Source organism: Hypomesus nipponensis, chromosome 23 (assembly GCF_054491055.1).
Source record: "Hypomesus nipponensis isolate SF chromosome 23, ASM5449105v1, whole genome shotgun sequence".
Classification (NCBI taxonomy): domain Eukaryota; kingdom Metazoa; phylum Chordata; class Actinopteri; order Osmeriformes; family Osmeridae; genus Hypomesus; species Hypomesus nipponensis.
In genome coordinates this window covers 4949702-4968645 of record NC_140383.1, presented here as the reverse complement: position 1 = coordinate 4968645, position 18944 = coordinate 4949702, and the positions used below count along the sequence as shown (strand labels likewise).

The window sequence follows — 18944 nt, the reverse complement described above, 5'->3', positions numbered from 1 at the left end:
CTAGCTATCTTCTCTCTTTCGCTCTCCTCTATCGTTCTATCGTTCTTGCTTTTGTGCTCTCTCTCTGAAATGTTCTTTTTTGCCTCAGTTCTGAGCAAATGCCTCAAGAGGGGCTTCTGAAGCTGCCAAGACACACGGTGTGATTTCCACATCTCAGTCCCACATAACACGAGGCGTAGGAGACAACTCCCCCTGCCAGCAAATCCAGGGAGAAGGTGGGCGAGCAGCAGAGACGTGAAATAAAGCAGCTCCAGCCCTCCACAGCGGCCTCGGGATCTCTTATCCCTGTCTCCAGCCCCAGCAACACTGAGGAGTGGGCGTCATGGAAGCACTGGTCCTAGCCAAAGCCCCGGGCCGTCCTCCGTAAAGAGCAGGGGAGTTCTCCTGAATAAGAAACCAGAGAGGCTGAGAAAATGGAGCATGGCCAGGTCGTGGAACAGGAAGGAGACTTCTCCTTTCTTCATTGATTAACCCTGTGCTGGATGCAGCGTCCATTAGGTCTTAAGTGAGGTGATTGCCTGTGTGTTTCGAGGTTGACAGTTGAATGTGTAAAGCTAATTATGCTAGCAATCGTTAACCATTATCCTGATTTAAGGCAACCACTCAACGTCCTTGTGAAAGTTGAATCAGGGTCTGTTGTTGTCAGAACTCAATTTGTTGTTGCAAGTGAGATATTTTAAATGTTTATCATTTAAATTTGTGTTCCTATATTTAGCCTTTTCCCATATTTCTCTGAAGTGTTCATGTACTGATGAATATAATTGATGAAAGAGTCACTAAAAGTGGTCTGACAAACTGATTTGTTTGCAATAGGAGAAAAGGCTGGCTTGTATACAACACAGCAACAACATGGTTTTATTTGTGTTATAATTTGAAGTCCAGAGAGTTGAAAAACTTTGTATAAGATGAACAATCAATTGTACATAACTGCATGTATATGTTTACATGCAGCCTACTGTATTTTAACGTCCAGTGAGCAAACGAAGGCGCCCCCCAGTGGATCCAACAGGAAGCGCATGACAGCACGACACTCTGGCCTCTTAGCTTATAAAGTAGGGTGTATCTCTGAATAGTTATTTTTGGCGGATTTTGTTTCCATTTTCATTAAAGATATGTAGTGTGATATGTATGAATTATCCGAAGGATGGCCTCCGGCAATTCGTTGTCTTGGGGTCAGTGCAAAAGGACAAAAATAAGCCTCTTTGGGCTAAGGAGATGCTCTACAAATAAAACATCCTTTCAATGCATTATCATGTTACTATTCTTTTATTTGACTGTTTGCCACATAAAACAACAAACACTACACGTGAGATAATGTGTGTTCCCATACTAACGTACAGAGAATGGCCGGACTGCCCTCGATGCGCAGAACCATACCCCTAAATACAACTAGATGGAGATATTTAGCTGTGTGATGAGGCCCGCTACTGCGCCTGCGTTGTAACGCAATACAAGTCAAGCAGTCAGTGTGCTTCAACCATACTCGATTAAAATTTCCTATTTGCTCTAGGTCCGTCGAAATGATTTCCAAATAAGAATGAACATGAATGTATTGGATAAGGCTTTGATTGTCCTGTGCTGTTGTAAGCACTGAAGTGATGTTTCAATGAGCCTGCGAAAAGTTGCTAAAGGTAAACAATCGTCGCAGAAACTGTGGCCACCCTTAGACCCATGAGTGAAGAGTAAAGATAATTTATATTGAGGACGAGTCAGCAAATCAGACGGGGGTTATTGCTCAAAGTTAAACTTCGACCTGGCTGGACTAGCTCTTTGAAATGCAGACGTATTCTTGAGTTGTACGGTTTGGTGTTTGCAGAGATGAAGCGAAGACTACTGCTGGTGTCGAATTCAACATTGCACGGGAGTGGATACCTGGAACACTGTCAGCAACAGATTAAAGACTTTTTTGGAAAGTAAGTTAGCATTCAAATCAAAGACACCTTATCCTTGACATGATGTTGGTTAGTTCCTATATTACTATTGAAACTGAAATGTTTGTGTGTGACAGTGACGTGAAGCGGGTCCTGTTCGTGCCCTATGCACTGCATGACAGAGACGCATACGCCAAGACAGCAAGGGACAAGTTCAGGAGTCTAGGTTGGATTCTGATCACTCTGCTCCAAACCCAATCACTAACTGCAAGACACAACACCACATACAGTCGTTCTATCACTGGGTTTCAAACCCAGACAGTACGATTTGACTGGGCTGTGATCCAACAGGGCTCTAACTCAAGTCCATACTCCACATAAATGAATGACTTTCTGTTTGTACTGATTAATGTTGTTTGTCGTTTATTATGTATAATAATAATTGCTCTGTAATTTCTGTGTTAATGTTGTGTTGACTTTGATGCAGGCTATGAAGTGGACAGCCTCCATGAGGCCTCAGATCCTGTGGAGGCAGTCCGGAAGGCAGAGAGCATCTTCATAGGTGAGGAGAGGCAGGAAGAGTAGGGTGGAGAGTTAATGGGGGAGGAAAGATGAGGGGAGTCGGGGGGAGGAGAGATGAGGAGGGGGAGGAGAAGAGAGGAAAGCAGGAAGACATCATAGGTGAGGTGAGTGCTCCTGATGCCTGTTCTGTCCTTCTAGGTGGTGGCAACACATTCCGTTTGCTGAAGTGTCTCTACGACATCCAGGTGGTGACTGAGATCAGGAAGCGGGTGCTTGAGGTGAGTGTCACCGGGGGGGTCGCTCCTCCACGATGATGTCATTGTATGCCCGGATTCGGAGATGGGTCAAGGTTGAGGTCTTCATCCCCTCCCCCAGGATGGAGTCCCTTACATGGGCTCCAGCGCCGGCACCAACGTGTCCACCATCAGCATCAACACCACCAACGACATGCCCATCGTCTACCCGCCCACCTTCTCTGCCATCGGCCTGGTGCCTTTCAACATCAACCCCCACTACCTGGACCCAGACCCCACCAGCAGGCACATGGGGGTGGGTACAAGCACCAGCATACAGCCTTCGTGCTGTATGTCCAGGCATGGATATGGTAACACGCACGTCATCTGTATAACCATGTGTGTTGTCCTCTTCAGGAGACCAGAGAGCAGAGGATCACTCAGTACCTTGAGGAACCTGACACCCCCTGTGTGCTGGTGAGGCTGATTGCAAGGATTTACATGCACAATACTGACAGGCAGGCAGACATATAGACACACACACTGACTGACTGACTGACTAGCTAGATGGTATTGCTGACAGGTTGTTGACAGTGTTGTGGTCTGTTGTCAGGCTCTGAGAGAAGGCTGCATGCTACTAGTGGAAGGAGACAAAGCTACTTTACTGGGAAGCACCAAGGCCCGCCTCTTTATCAGGTAACACAAACATGCAGACACACACGTACTCAAACTCTCAGGACAATGAACCGCGTTTGATAGCATTGTGTCTGTGTGTTACAGGGAGAAGCCCACAGTGGAGTATGAAACAGGAAGTGACCTCAGCTTCCTGCTGACAGATAGACTTTGACCTGGGAAAACATTGTTTCCTCTCAAAGCAAAGAGAGAACTATGCCATTCTGTTCACTTTTTTTAATCCCTTCTTCACTAAAGACAAAAGTATGGTTTTACTGGTAAAATAATATGTCTATCAAGTAAAGCTGTTTACTTCTTATTCTGTGACTCACCTCTATTTGTCCAATCTTATCTTAGGTGTAAAGATAAAGAACTTTATACTAGATAATATAGATAGGAAGGCAGTCGGGAACACATGGGTCAAAACGAATCAAACAAGTTCATGAAGGATTAAAGTCGGCCTGAATTTAAAGAATACAGATCATTTAAACAGGAAAACGGTACTATATCTAATTTTGTAAGGTAGACAGTCTAAACAGATCAAAGAAGACAGTTTTAATGGTTTCATGAACATTTTTATTATTTAGCCCTGACAAACTGCCTTTTTTTCCTATTATCTTGGATGCACATTAAATCCATAGACGGGATGAACCCAATATGGGCAAAGTCAAGTTCACGAATGCACATTTCACTGAATATACACACATACATCCACTCCGTCCTGCATAGCATCAATTCATGTAACCACCAGTATTCCTCTCTAAGATCCATGCATGTAACCACCAGTATTCCTCTCTAAGATCCATTCATGTAACCACCAGTATTCCTCTCTAAGATCATTGTTAATATTCTGAAAAACTATAAAAGAAAAGCCTCTTCACCGAAGCAGTAGTGATGGGATGGCTGAGTCTTCAGTGATTTACACCCTTCAGACTAGTTAATGGAAAAGTAACCCAACTTATTTTGATCGTTTGGCTCAAGGATGCCAAGTACAGTATGTGGCTGTGTGCAGAACACACACGACCATTTACTGATTAGACTGGATAAGTGTGTTTTTTACAATTATTTTTAACAGCGTTGTGGCATCAGAACACACATTATTCCTGTACACTTTAGAAAAAACAAACAACTCGAGCAGTAAAAAGAGCATTTTTAAAACCGCACCTCACTACAACACAAACAACAAGCTGTAACACAATGCATCATTTGGTTCATATTCTACTACAACAGGTCATCAAGTTTTAGAGTGCATAAAGGCATACATTACTAAAAGAAAAAAATATCCCGCATCCCTCAAAGAGGTCTAAGATCAGTGTCCAACTTTTGGGTCAACACACTGTGAAACACAGAAAACTTGTACTGCAAGGCTTGGTATAAATACTGTGCATGTGTCTTTCTGCCTGTCTGTGTCTAGGTGTGGGTGTGTGTGTGTGTGTACACAGTTGAGCCAGCGGCTCGTGTTCCAGGCCCCAGATGAAGCGTGTGGCCAGCAGGGGGCGGCGCTCAGCTGTCTGGGTTTGTGTCCCCGTTATCCTGCGGCTGTAGATGCTCCTTATCTGCGTTATCATCCTCCAGCGGGGGGCGCACGCGCTTGAAGAAACCCAGCTGGGGGAGGGGGGGAAAGAGGCAAAACTGGTCAGTCAGTAGCAGAACCTGTGGAGAAACGCAGAGACTTCTTCTTCTGCTGTACGAGTGTCCGTTTGCATCACCAACTGGTGAAGGCTGTTTTAAAACACAGGTTCCTTGATGACTCACACTAGCCATGTTTAGGATAACACTTTCCTCAACATCGCTGGCTGAGAACTCTTCTTCCACATGAGGATGAGGAAGAGGAGGAGAGAGACTGACCTTGTACATGATGAAGATGAGCAGTGCCAGTAGCAGCAGTCCAGACAGAACAGCCAGGGCCACCACCCACCCAGGGACAGACTGGGAGACGTTAGTCTGCACCCAGATCACAGACACTTCCACCTGGGAACGGCTCACATTTCAGTCCCATCCTCGTAGCACAATTATGATCACATTTGAATACATTTACCTGACACTTTCATTTAAACTGACATACAAATAGTACATACAGAAAATACAGCAGAGGATCCCTGCACCAACTACTACTTCTATCCCTCCCTCCATCCCTCTCTTTCTCCCTCTCTCCCTCTCTCTCTCCATCCCTCTCTATCCCTCTCCCTCTATCCCTTTCTCTCTCTCCCTCCATCCCTTCTCTCTCTCTCCCTCCATCCCTTCCTCTCTCTCTCTCACACACACCTTGGTGGAGTTAGAGGGCAAATCAAACACCAGGTTCTTGTAGGGCATCTCTGTCACACTGAAGGACGCCAAGGAGCGCACAGTGTAGGAGTGGTTCTGGCTGTCCATCTGTAGAGAACACACGCAAACACACACACAGACAAACACCCACTTCAAATAATCTGTGTTTAATGTCATCTCTTCCAAACGTGCAGGAGGAAGGAGGGAGGACTCTCACCTTGAGGAAGGTGGCAGCGGCCAGTCTGGAGTGGATGTAGAGGATGGCGTTCTGGCCCTTCTCCACGCGACCCACCTCGCATGTGATCTTCTGGCACTGGGCCGTGGTGCAGTCCTACACACACACACACACACACACACACCCCATAAGAGAGAGAGAGCGACACAGCATTTCCTTCACTGGATCCAGTCTATGGTACGGGTGGATGGGTCTGCTTAGGGGCTTGGTTCTTGCTCCGGTACCAGAGTCTCCAGGGTGTCCACGAGGGGCTTGGCCTCCACCTCTCGACGGTTGCGGCTCCTGCCGTCGGTTCGGTCCCCCCCTGTCCCCGTGGTAACGTTGGTGTCTTCTGATATGGGATTCTAGAACAGCGGGACAAACGGGGTTCTTCAACACAGAGGGCTTCATGCGTTCTAGAACACAGTGAGTGAGTGAGTGAGTGAGTGAGTGAGTGAGTGAGTGAGTGTGTGTGTGTGTGTCGAACGTACAAACACGTTGAGGGGGTTGATATCGAAGTCAGTGGAGCAGGTTATAGGTCCGTCCAGCTCTAACTTGGTGATGTAGAGCAGAGAGCCATTGTTGAACCTGTAGGGCCAGTCTATGTCCAGGACAGCCTTGCTGAATGTACTTGGTCCGTTGTTGCGCAGCTACACACACACACACACACACACACACACACACAGAGTTGGCTCTATGGGACGAGCTAAGTAGTAGCAACACTGTGGCGAAGCGCATCTTGGAATCAGGGCAGACCTCATAGACCTGATGGATCTGGGGTCCGATGTCGTCCCCGACCTCAGGGGGGTCTCTGGGCTGCCAGTTGGCGATGGGCAGGAACACCTCGTCTGGAGCTGACCTCCTGCAGGACAGGACAGGGTCACGACTGGTCTTCACTATAACATCTAAACCTCCAGATATACCTCCAGTAGGCACCCACATACAGCTACAGGAAGGCATCTGTAGAGTTAGTCCAGAAGGAAACTACTCTGGCCTGAACTGCTATGTTAGTCTCAGGGGTCAGAGGTCAGGTCACTGTACCCTCTGATTTCCACTCTGGCCAGGACAGCCAGCTGAATGACGCTGGACACCACACTACTGCTGCTGCTGAACTGGTTGGAGCTGCAACACAAGGACATGACAGAGTGACCTGGATTACAAAATGACCACAGGATGGCAGCACTGCTTTATGTTGATAGGGAGAGAGAGCGAGCGAGAGAGAGAGAGAGAGAGAGAGAGTGAGCGAGCGAGCGAGAGAGAGAGCGAGCGAGCGAGAGCGAGAGATAATGAGAAGGAGAGATATCTTTCTGAATGAAGCAGTCTTCTTCACATTAGTACTGGGTCTACACACGCAATTCCCATTGTTGGTTGTTGTTACAATAGTTAGAGAGCAGTGGACATTACCTGACAATTTGCAGGTCAAACTTGACTGACGTGTCCTGTTCTGACAGCTGATGAACACTGAAGCTTAGTCCTGCCACCACCTGGTCGATCACAAAAAAAGGTAAAGTGTGTGTCTGTGTGTAGGATGGGTGTGTGCGTATGTGTGTGTGTGTGTGTGTGTGTGCACCTACTTTAGCTCCTCCCTTCATGGGGTTCCCCAGGTCACACTCCACACGTCTGGTCTGGTTCTCCTTCTTGTAGGCACAATACAGTCGGGACAGAGTCTGGACAGGGGACAACAACAACATAGGGCTGGACTGCAAGACCTTATTCAGCATATCTACCTGGTTGTGTGCGCGCGCGTGTGTGTGTGTGTGTACCTGGCTGTTGCGGTCCACCCCGATGAAGTCTGCCTGGGGGGGCAGGGTGATGTGCAGCTCTGCCTCGTACGCCCCCTCCCCTCCGTTCTCTGCCGTCACCTCCAGCTTCAGAGGGATGTCATCTCCGATGTAGATCTGGTTGGTGTCACTGTGGAAACACCCCCAGTGTACATGATGCATGAGGCACTAACACACACAGACAAGTGTTGGAATGAATTTACTTCCATCCATCCAGACCAGTCACCTCTGGACAGACAGCTTCAGGTCAGGTTTACAGATGTTGTCCTCACCACAGTCCAGCAGGATGTGAGCCTGGAGGACACTCACATGTCAATACACACATTCAGGTGTCCGGTATTACACACACACGCACAGACACACACACACACATGGAAACACACCTGCTTCATAAGGTTGGAGGAGGCTGTTTGGTCCAGGATGGGCAGTAGGCCAGTACTGTCGGCAGCCTGCTGGTAGTCCAGGCTGAACTCCATGAACACGGCTATGGGAGTGATCTTATCCCTGAACTCAGAGTCATCCTGCAGGGCAAGAAGGCCAGGTTCAGAGTTAGTCTCTCCCTGTGCTTCAGTAGTGAGGAAACAGACAAGTAAGATGTGCTGGGTGAGGTGTGCTGGGTGAGGTGTGCTGGGTGAGGTGTGCTGGGTGAGGTGTGCTGGGTGAGGTGTGCTGGGTGAGGTGTGCTGGGTGAGGTGCTGGGTGAGGTGAGGTCTGCTGGGTGAGGTGTGCTGGGTGAGGTGCTGGGTGAGGTCTGCTGGGTGAGGTGTGCTGGGTGAGGTGTGCTAGGTGAGGTGTGCTGGGTGAGGTGAGGTGTGCTGGGTGAGGTGTGCTGGGTGAGGTGTGCTGGGTGAGGTGTGCTGGGTGAGGTCTGCTGGGTGAGGTGTGCTGGGTGAGGTGTGCTGGGTGAGGTCTGCTGGGTGAGGTGTGCTGGGTGAGGCGCTGGGTGAGGTGTGCTGGGTGAGGTGTGCTGGGTGAGGTGTGCTGGGTGAGGTGTGCTGGGTGAGGTGTGCTGGGTGAGGTGTGCTGGGTGAGGTGTGCTGGGTGAGGTGCTGGGTGAGGTGCTGGGTGAGGTGCTGGGTGAGGTGAGGTCTGCTGGGTGAGGTGTGCTGGTTGAGGTGCTGGGTGAGGTGCTGGGTGAGGTGAGGTGTGCTGGGTGAGGTGAGGTGTGCTGGGTGAGGTGTGCTGGGTGAGGGGTGCTGGGTGAGGTGTGCTGGGTGAGGTGTGCTGGGTGAGGTGCGCTGGGTGAGGTGCGCTGGGTGAGGTGCGCTGGGTGAGGTGCGCTGGGTGAGGTGCGCTGGGTGAGGTGCGCTGGGTGAGGTGCGCTTGGTGAGGTGAGGTGTGCTGGTTGAGCATTCCTATATGAGTTCTTGACTACGGAGAGACCTCCACAGCTCTCCACTCACCCTGAGAAAGGCATCCTGCTCGCCACAGGTCAGTCCCTTCTTATTGGCTATCGTCATGTTGGTGCTGAACTGGGAGGTCCTGCTCTGGAGGAAAAGCACGCGCTTGATCGCCCCCTTGTGTTTATTTCTGTCTAGCACAAGATCTACCTGGAACTCTGGGTTCAGAGAGAGAGACATGTAGACGGAGAGACAAATGAAGAGAGTGGGAGAGAGAGAACAAGAGAGAAAGATAGTGTGAGCGAGCGAGACCGCAAGTTTGCCTTATTATAATTGTATGTTTGTGATTGATAATAATTCAGTTCTATGATGTGTTTATAATTGCATGTGCTTTGGCAACAGTCCTTTAACCTTAACATTCATCTCCATAAAGCATCTTGAATTGAGAGACAGAGAGAAAGTGAGACAGACATGCAGCAGGGGGTTGGGGTTAGGGAGCAGAGGCTGTAAAGTTCAAAGGCCTGGGAGGAACCGAGGTAATGATCGAGGCAAAGTGTCTGTGCTGCCACAACAGCACAACCACGTCTGGTAACTATTACACACACACGCACACGCAGAGATCAAACGAAAACAGAGAAGCCGGATACACCCCTGAGTGTGTGTGTGTGTGTGTCACAGACAGGATGCCCCCTAATAAGTGTCCCTTACCCTCCACAGAAAACCCACAACATCACTTTACCCAGAGTGACCTTGCTAGAGCTAGGCGTGTGTGTGTGTGTGTGTGTGCGCTCAGAAGGTGAAACTTACTGAGGGAGGCTGGGGCTCCTTTCCCGTTGGCTTCCAGACAGTACTTGACTTTAAAACTGAACGCAAACACACACAAAACGCACACAAGACAGACAGCAGATTCTCAGTGAACTCAGTCAACCGAACACTTAGTGCATGTTTCATCCTGTGCATGTGTGTGAGTATGCGCGTGTGTGTGTGTGTGTAGTTAGTGTGTATTACCAGGACACAGGGGTCTTGGTATCGGGCAGAATGCAGCTGCGATCCTCCGGGTTGAGGACCAGAGGGCTGATATCCAAGGTAGCATTGACCCCGATGACCGGCCTTGCCCTGGAGGGGCACACAGAAACACGTATGATACGACAGGCCGCCTGCCAGCTGTCTGTGAGACCGCGCTCGCTCACACCAATCCTGTGAAGCTGCAGTAGAGATGACCTGGAGCAGGGGCCGGCGGGCGGAAGACCAGTGCTTCCTGTGGCTCGCTACACCCGCACACCTGAGCCCCGCGTTAGAGGTTTATGTAGAAGCAGCTAGCCTTTCATGTCGTAGGTGGTCTGGTTAACAACCGCAAGACTAGGTGTGTAGTGCACACCGTGTGCCCTAGATCAAAGGCATACAGTCAGGCGTGTGTGTGTGTGGGGGGGGGATTACCTGTAGAGAACAACCTTGTCAGCTCCAAACACCCCCACCAGCAGGTCTGAAGGAGACACACATGCACACATCAGCACTTTATAATTGCATCCGAGCAGGATACTGCTCTCGCAAACCACAGCCAGGCCTGTATGCAGAACAATCCAGAGCTGTCTGTTCCTATCCCTCTGTTTGTGCCCTCTCTGTGTCTTAGCCTGGGTCTGGCTCAGCGTCCTCAGACCCAGGTCTGAGTACAGTATCGGTGTACCTGGGTATCCGTTGTGATCGATGTCCGTGCCCCCGGTCATGGAGTAGCCGAAGCTGGCGGGCATGTAGGAGGAGGCCCAGCGGCCCTCCAGCACCTGCGAGGCAGTGGGCTCTGGGCCCGTGGAGCGCCCGCTGTGGATGTAGATCAGGCCCTGGAGCAGGGGGCCCCCGTAGGGTGCAGAGATGGCCACGTCTGAGGGGGACCCGGAGGGTGCAGGGAGAGGGGGGGAAGGGGGGAGAGAGGGAGGGAGACAGACATACAGAAAGAGACAGAAAAAGAGAAAAAGACCAACAGAAACCATCAGAGACACATGGAGAGAGAGAGAGACAGAGAGAGAGACAGAGACAGAGACAGAGATAGAGAGAGACACTATTTCCCCACTGTAGAGAACTCCTCTAGACAGGGGAGAGAGCAGAGAGACACATGGAGTCAGACTCCTACCGTTATACCCGTCCAGGTCCAGGTCGCCCAGGGCTGAGATGTAGCTGCCGTAGCGACCGTAGATCTCCCCCCCGGTCAACATCCTGGGCGGGTGGAAGGAGAAGCCCCCCTTCCCCATGTAGACAGACACCTGGCCCACCTCCCTCAGCTTCCTGTCTGACCCACGCTCCATGAAGAGAGGAGCCCCCACCAACAGATCCAACATCCTGGAACAGAGAGAGACAGAGAGACAGAGACAGAGAGACAGAGACAGAGAGAGAGAGAGACAGAGAGAGGTAGTGATTGTGAGATAGATAGAGTGGGTGGTGGTCAGGGGGTCAGAGGTCGAGTGAGGATATGCTGAGGCGAGGGTCATACCCGTCGTTGTTAATATCAGTCGCAGCTACCGAGTGGCCAAAGTAAGCGGCCATCTAGAAAGGTAAAGAAGGGCAGAGGACAAAGGAGAGAGACGGAAAGACTGAGAAAGAGATGTTTTATATCTTCTGAACACTGTGCTATTCCTTCCTTCCTTCATCTCCCTCCTCCACCCACCCTCCCTCCTGTCTATAGTCGATTGGCTGTCATGGCTGACCTGTGTTCCGGTGAAGTTGACCATGGACTCCATATTCTTGCCGTTAAAAATGTTGACCTGGCAACAGGAAACACCACACTGGTTATCGTACTTCAAAATAGCATACTACTACATGTCCTTATTAAACTACTGCACACTAAAGCTCTGCACTACACAATGGCACACTAGCATCATACCAAAGACACATCACTTACATAGCCTCGGGCTTTGTCCCCTCGAGGAACCCCAGTGATGTAATCTGGAAGAGACAGGAAGCTGAATATACGTACTAATACCCTGCATTAAGAATGAACAAACACACAAATAATCTCATTTGATTTGTTTCTATTTGAATTTTCGGAACGCATGGTTCTCCTCAGATTTACCATCATCACCGTCATCATTGAAGTCCCCAACAGTTAGAGAATAACCTGCCGCAAACACAGAACAGAAGGTGAAGTGGGGGAGGGTAATTTGGCTGAGCGGTTAGGGAATCGGGCTATTAATCAGAAGGTTGCTGGTTTGATTCCCAGCTGCACAAAATGACATTGTGTCCTGAGCAAGTCACCCTACTTGCGTCGGGGGGAATGTCCCGGTATTTACTGCAAGTCGCTCTGGATAAGTGCGTTTGCTAAATGACTCAAATGTAAACGTAGATGCTGTGCTCTAAGTGGAGGGGCTGCTCTTGATCTTGGTGTGCTAACATACCATCTCTTGCTCAACAGATCCCCTCTATAGCTTATATGTTCATGTTGCACACTGACAGCCTATATTGGTGTACATTTCCTACATTTTAATTTAATCCTTAAGTCTTACAACTGGCTTTACATTTCAGTTTATTTTCAATAACATCAATAATAATTTAGCATTATAATGATTAGCATTTAAAGTGTCCTGCTTGTCAGATATATGCTAGCTGGCTAGCACAGCTGGCCTCACCTAGATAGCTGTCGTCATAAGAGAAGTCGGCTGCACTGGTGGCCATAGTCTTGCTGTAGGGGGTGTAGAACTGGTTGTTATATCTGGTGATGATCTCGGAGATGTCGTCTGAGATCAGCTGGCCTGTGGAGAGTGGACACAAACACATGCACGCACAGAAACACACGCATGCAAACACGCATACACAAACGTGTGCGCACACACACAGGCAGACAGCGTGTCAGGATTTCGGGTCGATGACCAGGGTTTTCCTAGGCACATAACCAGTCAGTGCTAGACAAACTGAATAACTACGGACACATAAGCTATTTAGGAGGGGCAGTGGACATGTGGGAAGAAGGGGAAATGGGGTTTATTATACTGGAATTGTATCTCTATAGCACTGTTGTATTGTGCAAAGTGCTCTGGCTCTTGACCGTCAATAGACACATGCACCCTTAGAGTACTGTAGTTTTCCAGTCATAGAGGGCTGTAAACAATGCTGGCGTTTAGAAAAGAGCTGCCTTAGCTGTTTGACTAACTAACAGGATGTAGAAACTATCCTTTCCCACCCAAGGAAGCCACTTGCAGGGCTGCCAACTTTTCAAAAGACCTTTGAGTGAGATTTGGTGGAACCAACCCAAATTTTACCCCAAGATAACATTTCACGCGTGTTTGTGTGTGTGTGTGTGTGTATGTGTGTTAGCTGTTTAGTGAGCTCTGACCTTGCCAGTAGAAACTGCCTGGTCCCCCCACCACCACTCGGTTATTCTGTCAGAGAGGAAAGAGAAGCCAAGTTGTTTACGTGTACAACTAGCCCAGCTGTTTACAGTCAGACCCACGCAGACCAACAGCAGCAACATTCTTCCCCAGTTTGAATGAAACTGCTTGCTTAACATGAACCTAACGTAACACAAACACAGCGATGGCGTCATTCTAGGATGCAGTGCAGATTCCTAGAGGAGATAGCTGGCGTGTGTGTGCGTGTGCGTGTGGCTGAGATGTGGGGGACTGTAGGATGCACGGGGCCCCACCTTGACAAAGTCCACACTGAAGCCTGCCTGACAGAAGCCCTGGCCTGATGGAGACTTCAACTCTGAGGAGAGACAGCAGAGATACAGCAGAGATACAGCAGAGATACAGACTATTCATGGGCATGCAGAGAGGCCAATCGGGTGACTGGAGAGACAGGGTGCTGCACAGTCCTTACTGGATCGACAGGGAGAATACTCCACCACCGTAGCTCCCGTCTTCAGGAAGCAGGTTCCCACCGGCTCCCGATCGCTAAAGTCCTCCGTGCTCCACTGGTATAGGGGGGCACACGCCTGGACACACACACACACACACACACACAGTGAAGCTGACACACGGCACTCTGTTATCTCGACCCTGCAGGCAATCTGCTCTGCTCTGTCTGCGCATGCAGGCCTACAACACCACTACTGCATGCACAGTGTTGCACAGCCATACGTCTGCATGCACAGTGTTGCACAGCAGTTGTACGTCTGCATGCACAGTGTTGCACAGCAGTACGTCTGCATGCACAGTGTTGCACTGCAGTACGTCTGATGACTGCAGGTTTATTTCTAGCGTCTCTTCTCCTTTTAATTCTCAGCAAATTGACACTGTTGACACAAATTGACACTCTCTGGTGAAAACTTAGCTTAAGATAAAGTACCGTGTAGTAAGTGATTTTAGGACTGTTGTGTGTGTGTGTGTGGGTGTGTGAATGTGCGAGGGACTCACCAAGATATGTTTTCCGTTTGAGCGAACGGACGCTCCAAACCACTGGTTGGACTTGAACTCCATCTGAATCCCAGTCTGGCTCTTCTTGTCATCTGGAGGAGGGGGTAGAGGGAGGATGAGACCCCCTGGTCACTCACCATATCACACACATAACCCTTGTGGACGTGACCACACACACAGCCATGCTCTAACTTTTACTACACTACAGGCGGGATAAGATGTCAACCCTGTGCAGCAATAAATTGTGTGATCATCTCCTAAAAAGGTAATAGCTTTGACTTATAATGTACAGTAACAACATCACGGTCTTCACAGTTCATTGAATGCATGTCGAGAGTCACAAGATCTCCTGTGAGGACAAGATATTTGTGGACCACGAAAGAGGCATAGCTGCCAGCTCAGAACGCTTATCAGACTGCTAATAGATGTCGCAACTTCCACAGTGAGAACAACAGACGATGTCTCAGAAGGTTGCTGTTGTTGCCTCACCTGGCCTACGCCTAGGGAGAGACATTCCTCCTGGTCACAGCCAGGGTGTTGGGACTTGTCTTATTACACACCAAGGGAAGGGTTGGTAGTGGTGGTGAGTAGGCTGTGTGTGTGTGTGTGTGTGTGTGTGTGTGTGTATGTGTGTACATAGCAACCTCCAGTGCAAGGAAAATCCCTGGTCAGAACCACAGATATCACCCCAGCCAGGCCTTAGGCAAGTGTTGCAACTGTGGCTTGTTGACCGATTGGGATCTCTAACAGCATAGAGGCTCACAAATCGTGGTCAGGATTTGCCCTCACATGCATGTGTGTGAGAGCAGGACACCGGGACCTGATAAACTGTACATGATCACACTTGATTTGCTGCCTGCCTTCAGACTTAGGCTGAGCCTCGGAGCTGCCTGAGAGTGCTTTGAAAGTGTTGCCTTTGGGTTGAGTTTGCTTACTCATTGAAATGTTGAAATCCTGGGTTGCACCCAGTGGTGCATGTGTGGGTGTCATGTCTTCCCCCCTTTTCTAAAACACACAGTACTTTACCTCGAGCAATGTTTTCACCAGAGAAAATAAATGTGTCCATTTGCTGAGAGTTCAAAGGAGAAGCTTCCCTCTATATTAAAGTAAACCTGTTGTCATCAGACATACTACTGTGCAACACTGTGCATGCAGTAGTGGTTGTTGTAGGCCTGCATGCGCAGACAGAGCAGAGCAGATTGCCTGCAGGGTCAAGATAATAAGAGTGCTACCTCACCAGAACAAGATGGAGGTAGGTCATTAAACCCCAGAGAACACAGTCAGCACCTCAGCATTGCGCCCTCAGTAACACAACATGAGGGAGGGAGGGAGGGAGGGAGGGAGGGAGGGAGGGAGGGAGGGAGGGAGGGAGGGAGGGAGGGAGGGAGGGAGGGAGGGAGGGAGGGAGGGAGGGAGGGAGGGAGGGAGGGAGGGAGGGAGGGAGGGAGGGAGGGAGGGAGGGAGGGAGGGAGGGAGGGAGGGAGGGAGGGAGGGAGGGAGGGAGGGAGGGAGGGAGGGAGGGAGGGAGGAGGGAGGGAGGGAGGGAGGGAGGGAGGGAGGGAGGGAGGGAGGGAGGGAGGGAGGGAGGGAGGGAGGGAGGGAGGGAGGGAGGGAGGGAGGGAGGGAGGGTAGAGAACAATAGCCCGCTGTAACTCTTGTCATCATACCACACCCTCCCAGTCTCTCTGTATCCCACAGCCCCTCCTCAGGACGCAGAGTGTTGTCATGACTGGGCATCACGGAGGCAGCAAAGCCAAGCTGGCTGAGGTCAGGAGGGAGTAACAGAAAAATGACTTGAGCCCTAAAACACACACACACACACACACACACAGACACATACACATACATAAACACTGAAACACACACTCTAATTCCAGTACTGGACTGTGTCACCCTTTAATCCAGCCTGCCTTCCTGGTTAGCAAGTCAGCCACCACAAAGAGAGTCATTGTGACTGTACCGTACAACAGACCAAAGGAACATGCCCCACTGGACAACAATTCAATGCGGGTCAAAAGTTAAAACATGCTGTTTACTGTTTTCTGTACAGTCCTGTGATGTTGGGTTCAAATCCAAATACGTATAAACTGTGACAGCTTGAGAATGAGGCTCTGAAGTAGTTTGGTGTTTTCACACAACTGAGAGTCCTACACAAGCCTGTACTTAGCTCAGCAGTCACTCAAACCGCACTTCCCACAAGCTGTTACGCTACCAAACAAGCTATGGTTAAACAACATGCCTCGGCCCTCTGTCTAAATGTGTCTGAGTTCAGATATCCCCCTTAGAATGACAATGCTGCTTCTTTCTCTCCCAGCCTCTGGGCCTCTCTGTCGGAGCTACTAGGCAGTGCACAGTGCTGTCACAACAAGCACAACTACACTGCTCCACACTTCAGATTCATATGAGACTAAATCAAATAAGAAGTCTATGTGGCCTACTACATAATGGATCAGCATCCGGCTGGAATGAATGATTGGAGTGGGTGTTCAGCCTTTCTCAGAATGTCAAATCTTTTCCTCCTGCTGCATTCCTGGATGAGCCCAGACAGGACAAGTCACCACATGCATGACTGACACACTCAACCTATTCCAAATCTATTTAAAAAAAAATGGATAACGCTTTTAGTTCAACACAAACTTCAGCATCATCCCTGTCATTGTCGGCTTCAGTGTCATTACCTGTCGCTACTCATGTTCTAGAGTGTAAAGTGTGACCTTACTTATCAGTGTTCTAGAACTTTCTTCCTTCGCTTGTGGCCCGACTCACCGGCGTTTAGGAACATAGAAACATTTTCTATTCTGCTCACCTGTGTTGTCGAACGATACTTCCTGGCAGGCACCAGAGCTCACCCAGGGGCAGCTGTACACCGCTCCTCTCTCCACCACGGAGGAGGCTGCTGATGTGTTGGCCCTGGGAGCTCCCACTATCACGTTAGACCTGGGGACAACCAGCAGCAGAAATGAAACACACTTAACCGCCCTGCATGCAGGTCTATGGCATCGCATGCACCCATTATACACTATGAGAATAGAGGTGGGAAACTTGCACAAACACTTTCAATTGAATGTTTACTTTGGAATTGTTTTCATTGTCATGTCTTTGACTTTGATTATTAATGCGACACCATTTCGATTCATTGAGAATTTACACAGATAAAGTACAAACTTACTGCTTGTCATCTGGCCTGAAAAAATCAACAGAAAATCCAAAATAGCTCCTTTCTGGTCCAGAATAGACAGTAGGGTTATCAGCGTCCAGATTAAATGAAACGGAGTACTTCAAACACAACAACGTCAGAACCACCGACAAACGATAACATTTCGATACTCCCTTCATTCTGTCCGTGTACTGTGACGAGTACAGGGGCGAGTGTGACTCCAAATCTGGCTTTCCACCTACTTTAACTGCAACAAAACTGCCTGAAGTAGGCTATAAGAATGCACAGCTTTTACACTCCATGCCCTAAGCCAGCCAGCAAATGTATAACAGCAGCTACACCGTAGTTTTGTGTAATTTCCCGCGGTCAGAAGAAAAGTCCAGTTCAAGCGCGTGTATTCAATTGGGCTAATCGCATTAAAATGTCTGAAACATTGAACTGGAGTCTGCGGGGGTGTAGCGTTGCGCTTGCGTCGCAGGCGCTCCCACTGCAAAAAAACATCCGAAATTTTAAATCAGGTAGGCTTAAGAAAACAAACTTCGGTCACAGTAGAGCAGCTTGAAGGGCCCTATGTCTCGAATGTTCACTGGCAAGAGGTGTCTGTACGCCTACTAAGAATAATAATCGTTGAATGGCATATTTTTACAAATTTTACAGATTTGCAACCTTCAAAGAGAGTGAATATGTAGTTTACGTAGTGCCAAAAGGGAATCAAACAATTTACTCTGAAGTTTGTGTTAAGGGTCAATGAGGTGTGCTGTCTGTCAATAATGTGTGGTTTGGGTCCCTAGGCACGCCAGCCATGCCTGTGTTCAGCCTATCATGTTATAATAAATGACTGAACAAGTTACTGCAAAGTAAAAACATAATAATGGGTATATTCAAACTGTAATAATTGTAATATACTACATAATAATACTTTGGAAAGCGAATGAAGGCATGAAAATGAAACGAGCCAAATCACTGTTAAAAGTAAATTGACTATGTGCCTTGTCCCTCTCAGTGGAAACAGTCACAGTATGGTGCAGTGGAGCGATCAACCATGTGGCTCTGAAGACCATGGCCTTGTGAAGGAGGATGGAGCTATGAAGATCAGAATGACCAACCACTAATGTCCTGTCCTTCATAATCTCACGGACCAGCTGGGCTTCATCTGAACAAACGGATTTTTAACCAGTTATCCACCATGTACAGAATCACCTGCTTTAAAATCTTTTCAACCAGTTTATATCAAATATTTAAGAAAAATTGGTATGAAGAGGGTTTTAGCGTTTTAGGACATTTGTGAATTGGACTTGTTCTAGCAGACCCCCCTTAATATCAGCTAGACTTTTCTCCTTTTGTATAGTTAGTCCACATATTTAGATTTCAATATTCCTATATGTTTAATGTATGCACCTCCCTGCCAAAGTAAGTTCCTTGTTTGTGCAAACATTCATGGAGAATAAAATCCCTTCTGATTCTAATTCAGAGGTTGTCATTTGTTGCCCTTCTCTGGTAGGGAAAGGAATAGCAACATCACGTGGGGTAATAGTACATCATGTTTCGAT

At 48.8% G+C, this 18944-nt stretch overlaps 2 protein-coding genes across 2 annotated transcripts; one reads left to right on the top strand and one right to left on the bottom strand.

Moving 5' to 3' along the window:
* The first annotated feature begins 1425 nt into the window (after window positions 1–1425).
* On the top strand, window positions 1426–3617 carry LOC146233738 (alpha-aspartyl dipeptidase). Its single transcript, XM_084689249.1, has 9 exons — window positions 1426–1631; window positions 1817–1913; window positions 2009–2097; window positions 2359–2433; window positions 2592–2671; window positions 2769–2942; window positions 3044–3103; window positions 3240–3322; window positions 3407–3617. Exons 1-9 carry the CDS (start codon window positions 1607–1609, stop codon window positions 3471–3473), a joined length of 750 nt encoding a protein of 249 aa, XP_084545375.1. The 5' UTR covers window positions 1426–1606; the 3' UTR covers window positions 3474–3617.
* A 234-nt stretch (window positions 3618–3851) lies between these two features.
* Window positions 3852–17796, bottom strand: LOC146233737 (integrin alpha-V-like). Its single transcript, XM_084689218.1, has 30 exons — window positions 17407–17796; window positions 17044–17174; window positions 14238–14329; window positions 13702–13816; window positions 13526–13587; window positions 13217–13262; window positions 12513–12635; window positions 11960–12004; window positions 11789–11832; window positions 11595–11651; window positions 11381–11433; window positions 11024–11229; window positions 10583–10774; window positions 10336–10381; window positions 9907–10014; window positions 9706–9761; window positions 8962–9116; window positions 7942–8079; window positions 7785–7852; window positions 7541–7688; window positions 7352–7444; window positions 7182–7261; window positions 6819–6899; window positions 6534–6639; window positions 6269–6427; window positions 6023–6142; window positions 5781–5894; window positions 5564–5671; window positions 5147–5269; window positions 3852–4903 (listed from the first exon to the last, which is right to left on the bottom strand). The coding sequence occupies exons 1-30, from the start codon at window positions 17571–17573 to the stop codon at window positions 4802–4804; spliced, it is 3138 nt and encodes a 1045-aa protein (XP_084545344.1). The 5' UTR covers window positions 17574–17796; the 3' UTR covers window positions 3852–4801.
* Between the last annotated feature and the right edge of the window lie 1148 nt (window positions 17797–18944).

Excerpts from the sequence above, each read along its gene's own strand:
- LOC146233738 (XM_084689249.1), top strand. The coding sequence starts at position 1,607 with ATGAGCCTGCGAAAAGTTGCTAAAG. Across the intron at positions 1,632-1,816 it reads CCTGCGAAAAGTTGCTAAAG|AGATGAAGCGAAGACTACTG; the intron begins GTAAACAATCGT and ends TGGTGTTTGCAG. Across the intron at positions 1,914-2,008 it reads ATTAAAGACTTTTTTGGAAA|TGACGTGAAGCGGGTCCTGT; the intron begins GTAAGTTAGCAT and ends TGTGTGTGACAG.
- LOC146233737 (XM_084689218.1), bottom strand. The coding sequence starts at position 17,573 with ATGAAGGGAGTATCGAAATGTTATCGTTTGTCGGTGGTTCTGACGTTG. Across the intron at positions 14,330-17,043 it reads AGTATCGTTCGACAACACAG|ATGACAAGAAGAGCCAGACT; the intron begins GTGAGCAGAATA and ends CCCCTCCTCCAG. Across the intron at positions 7,689-7,784 it reads CTGAAGCTGTCTGTCCAGAG|TGACACCAACCAGATCTACA; the intron begins GTGACTGGTCTG and ends GTGTTTCCACAG.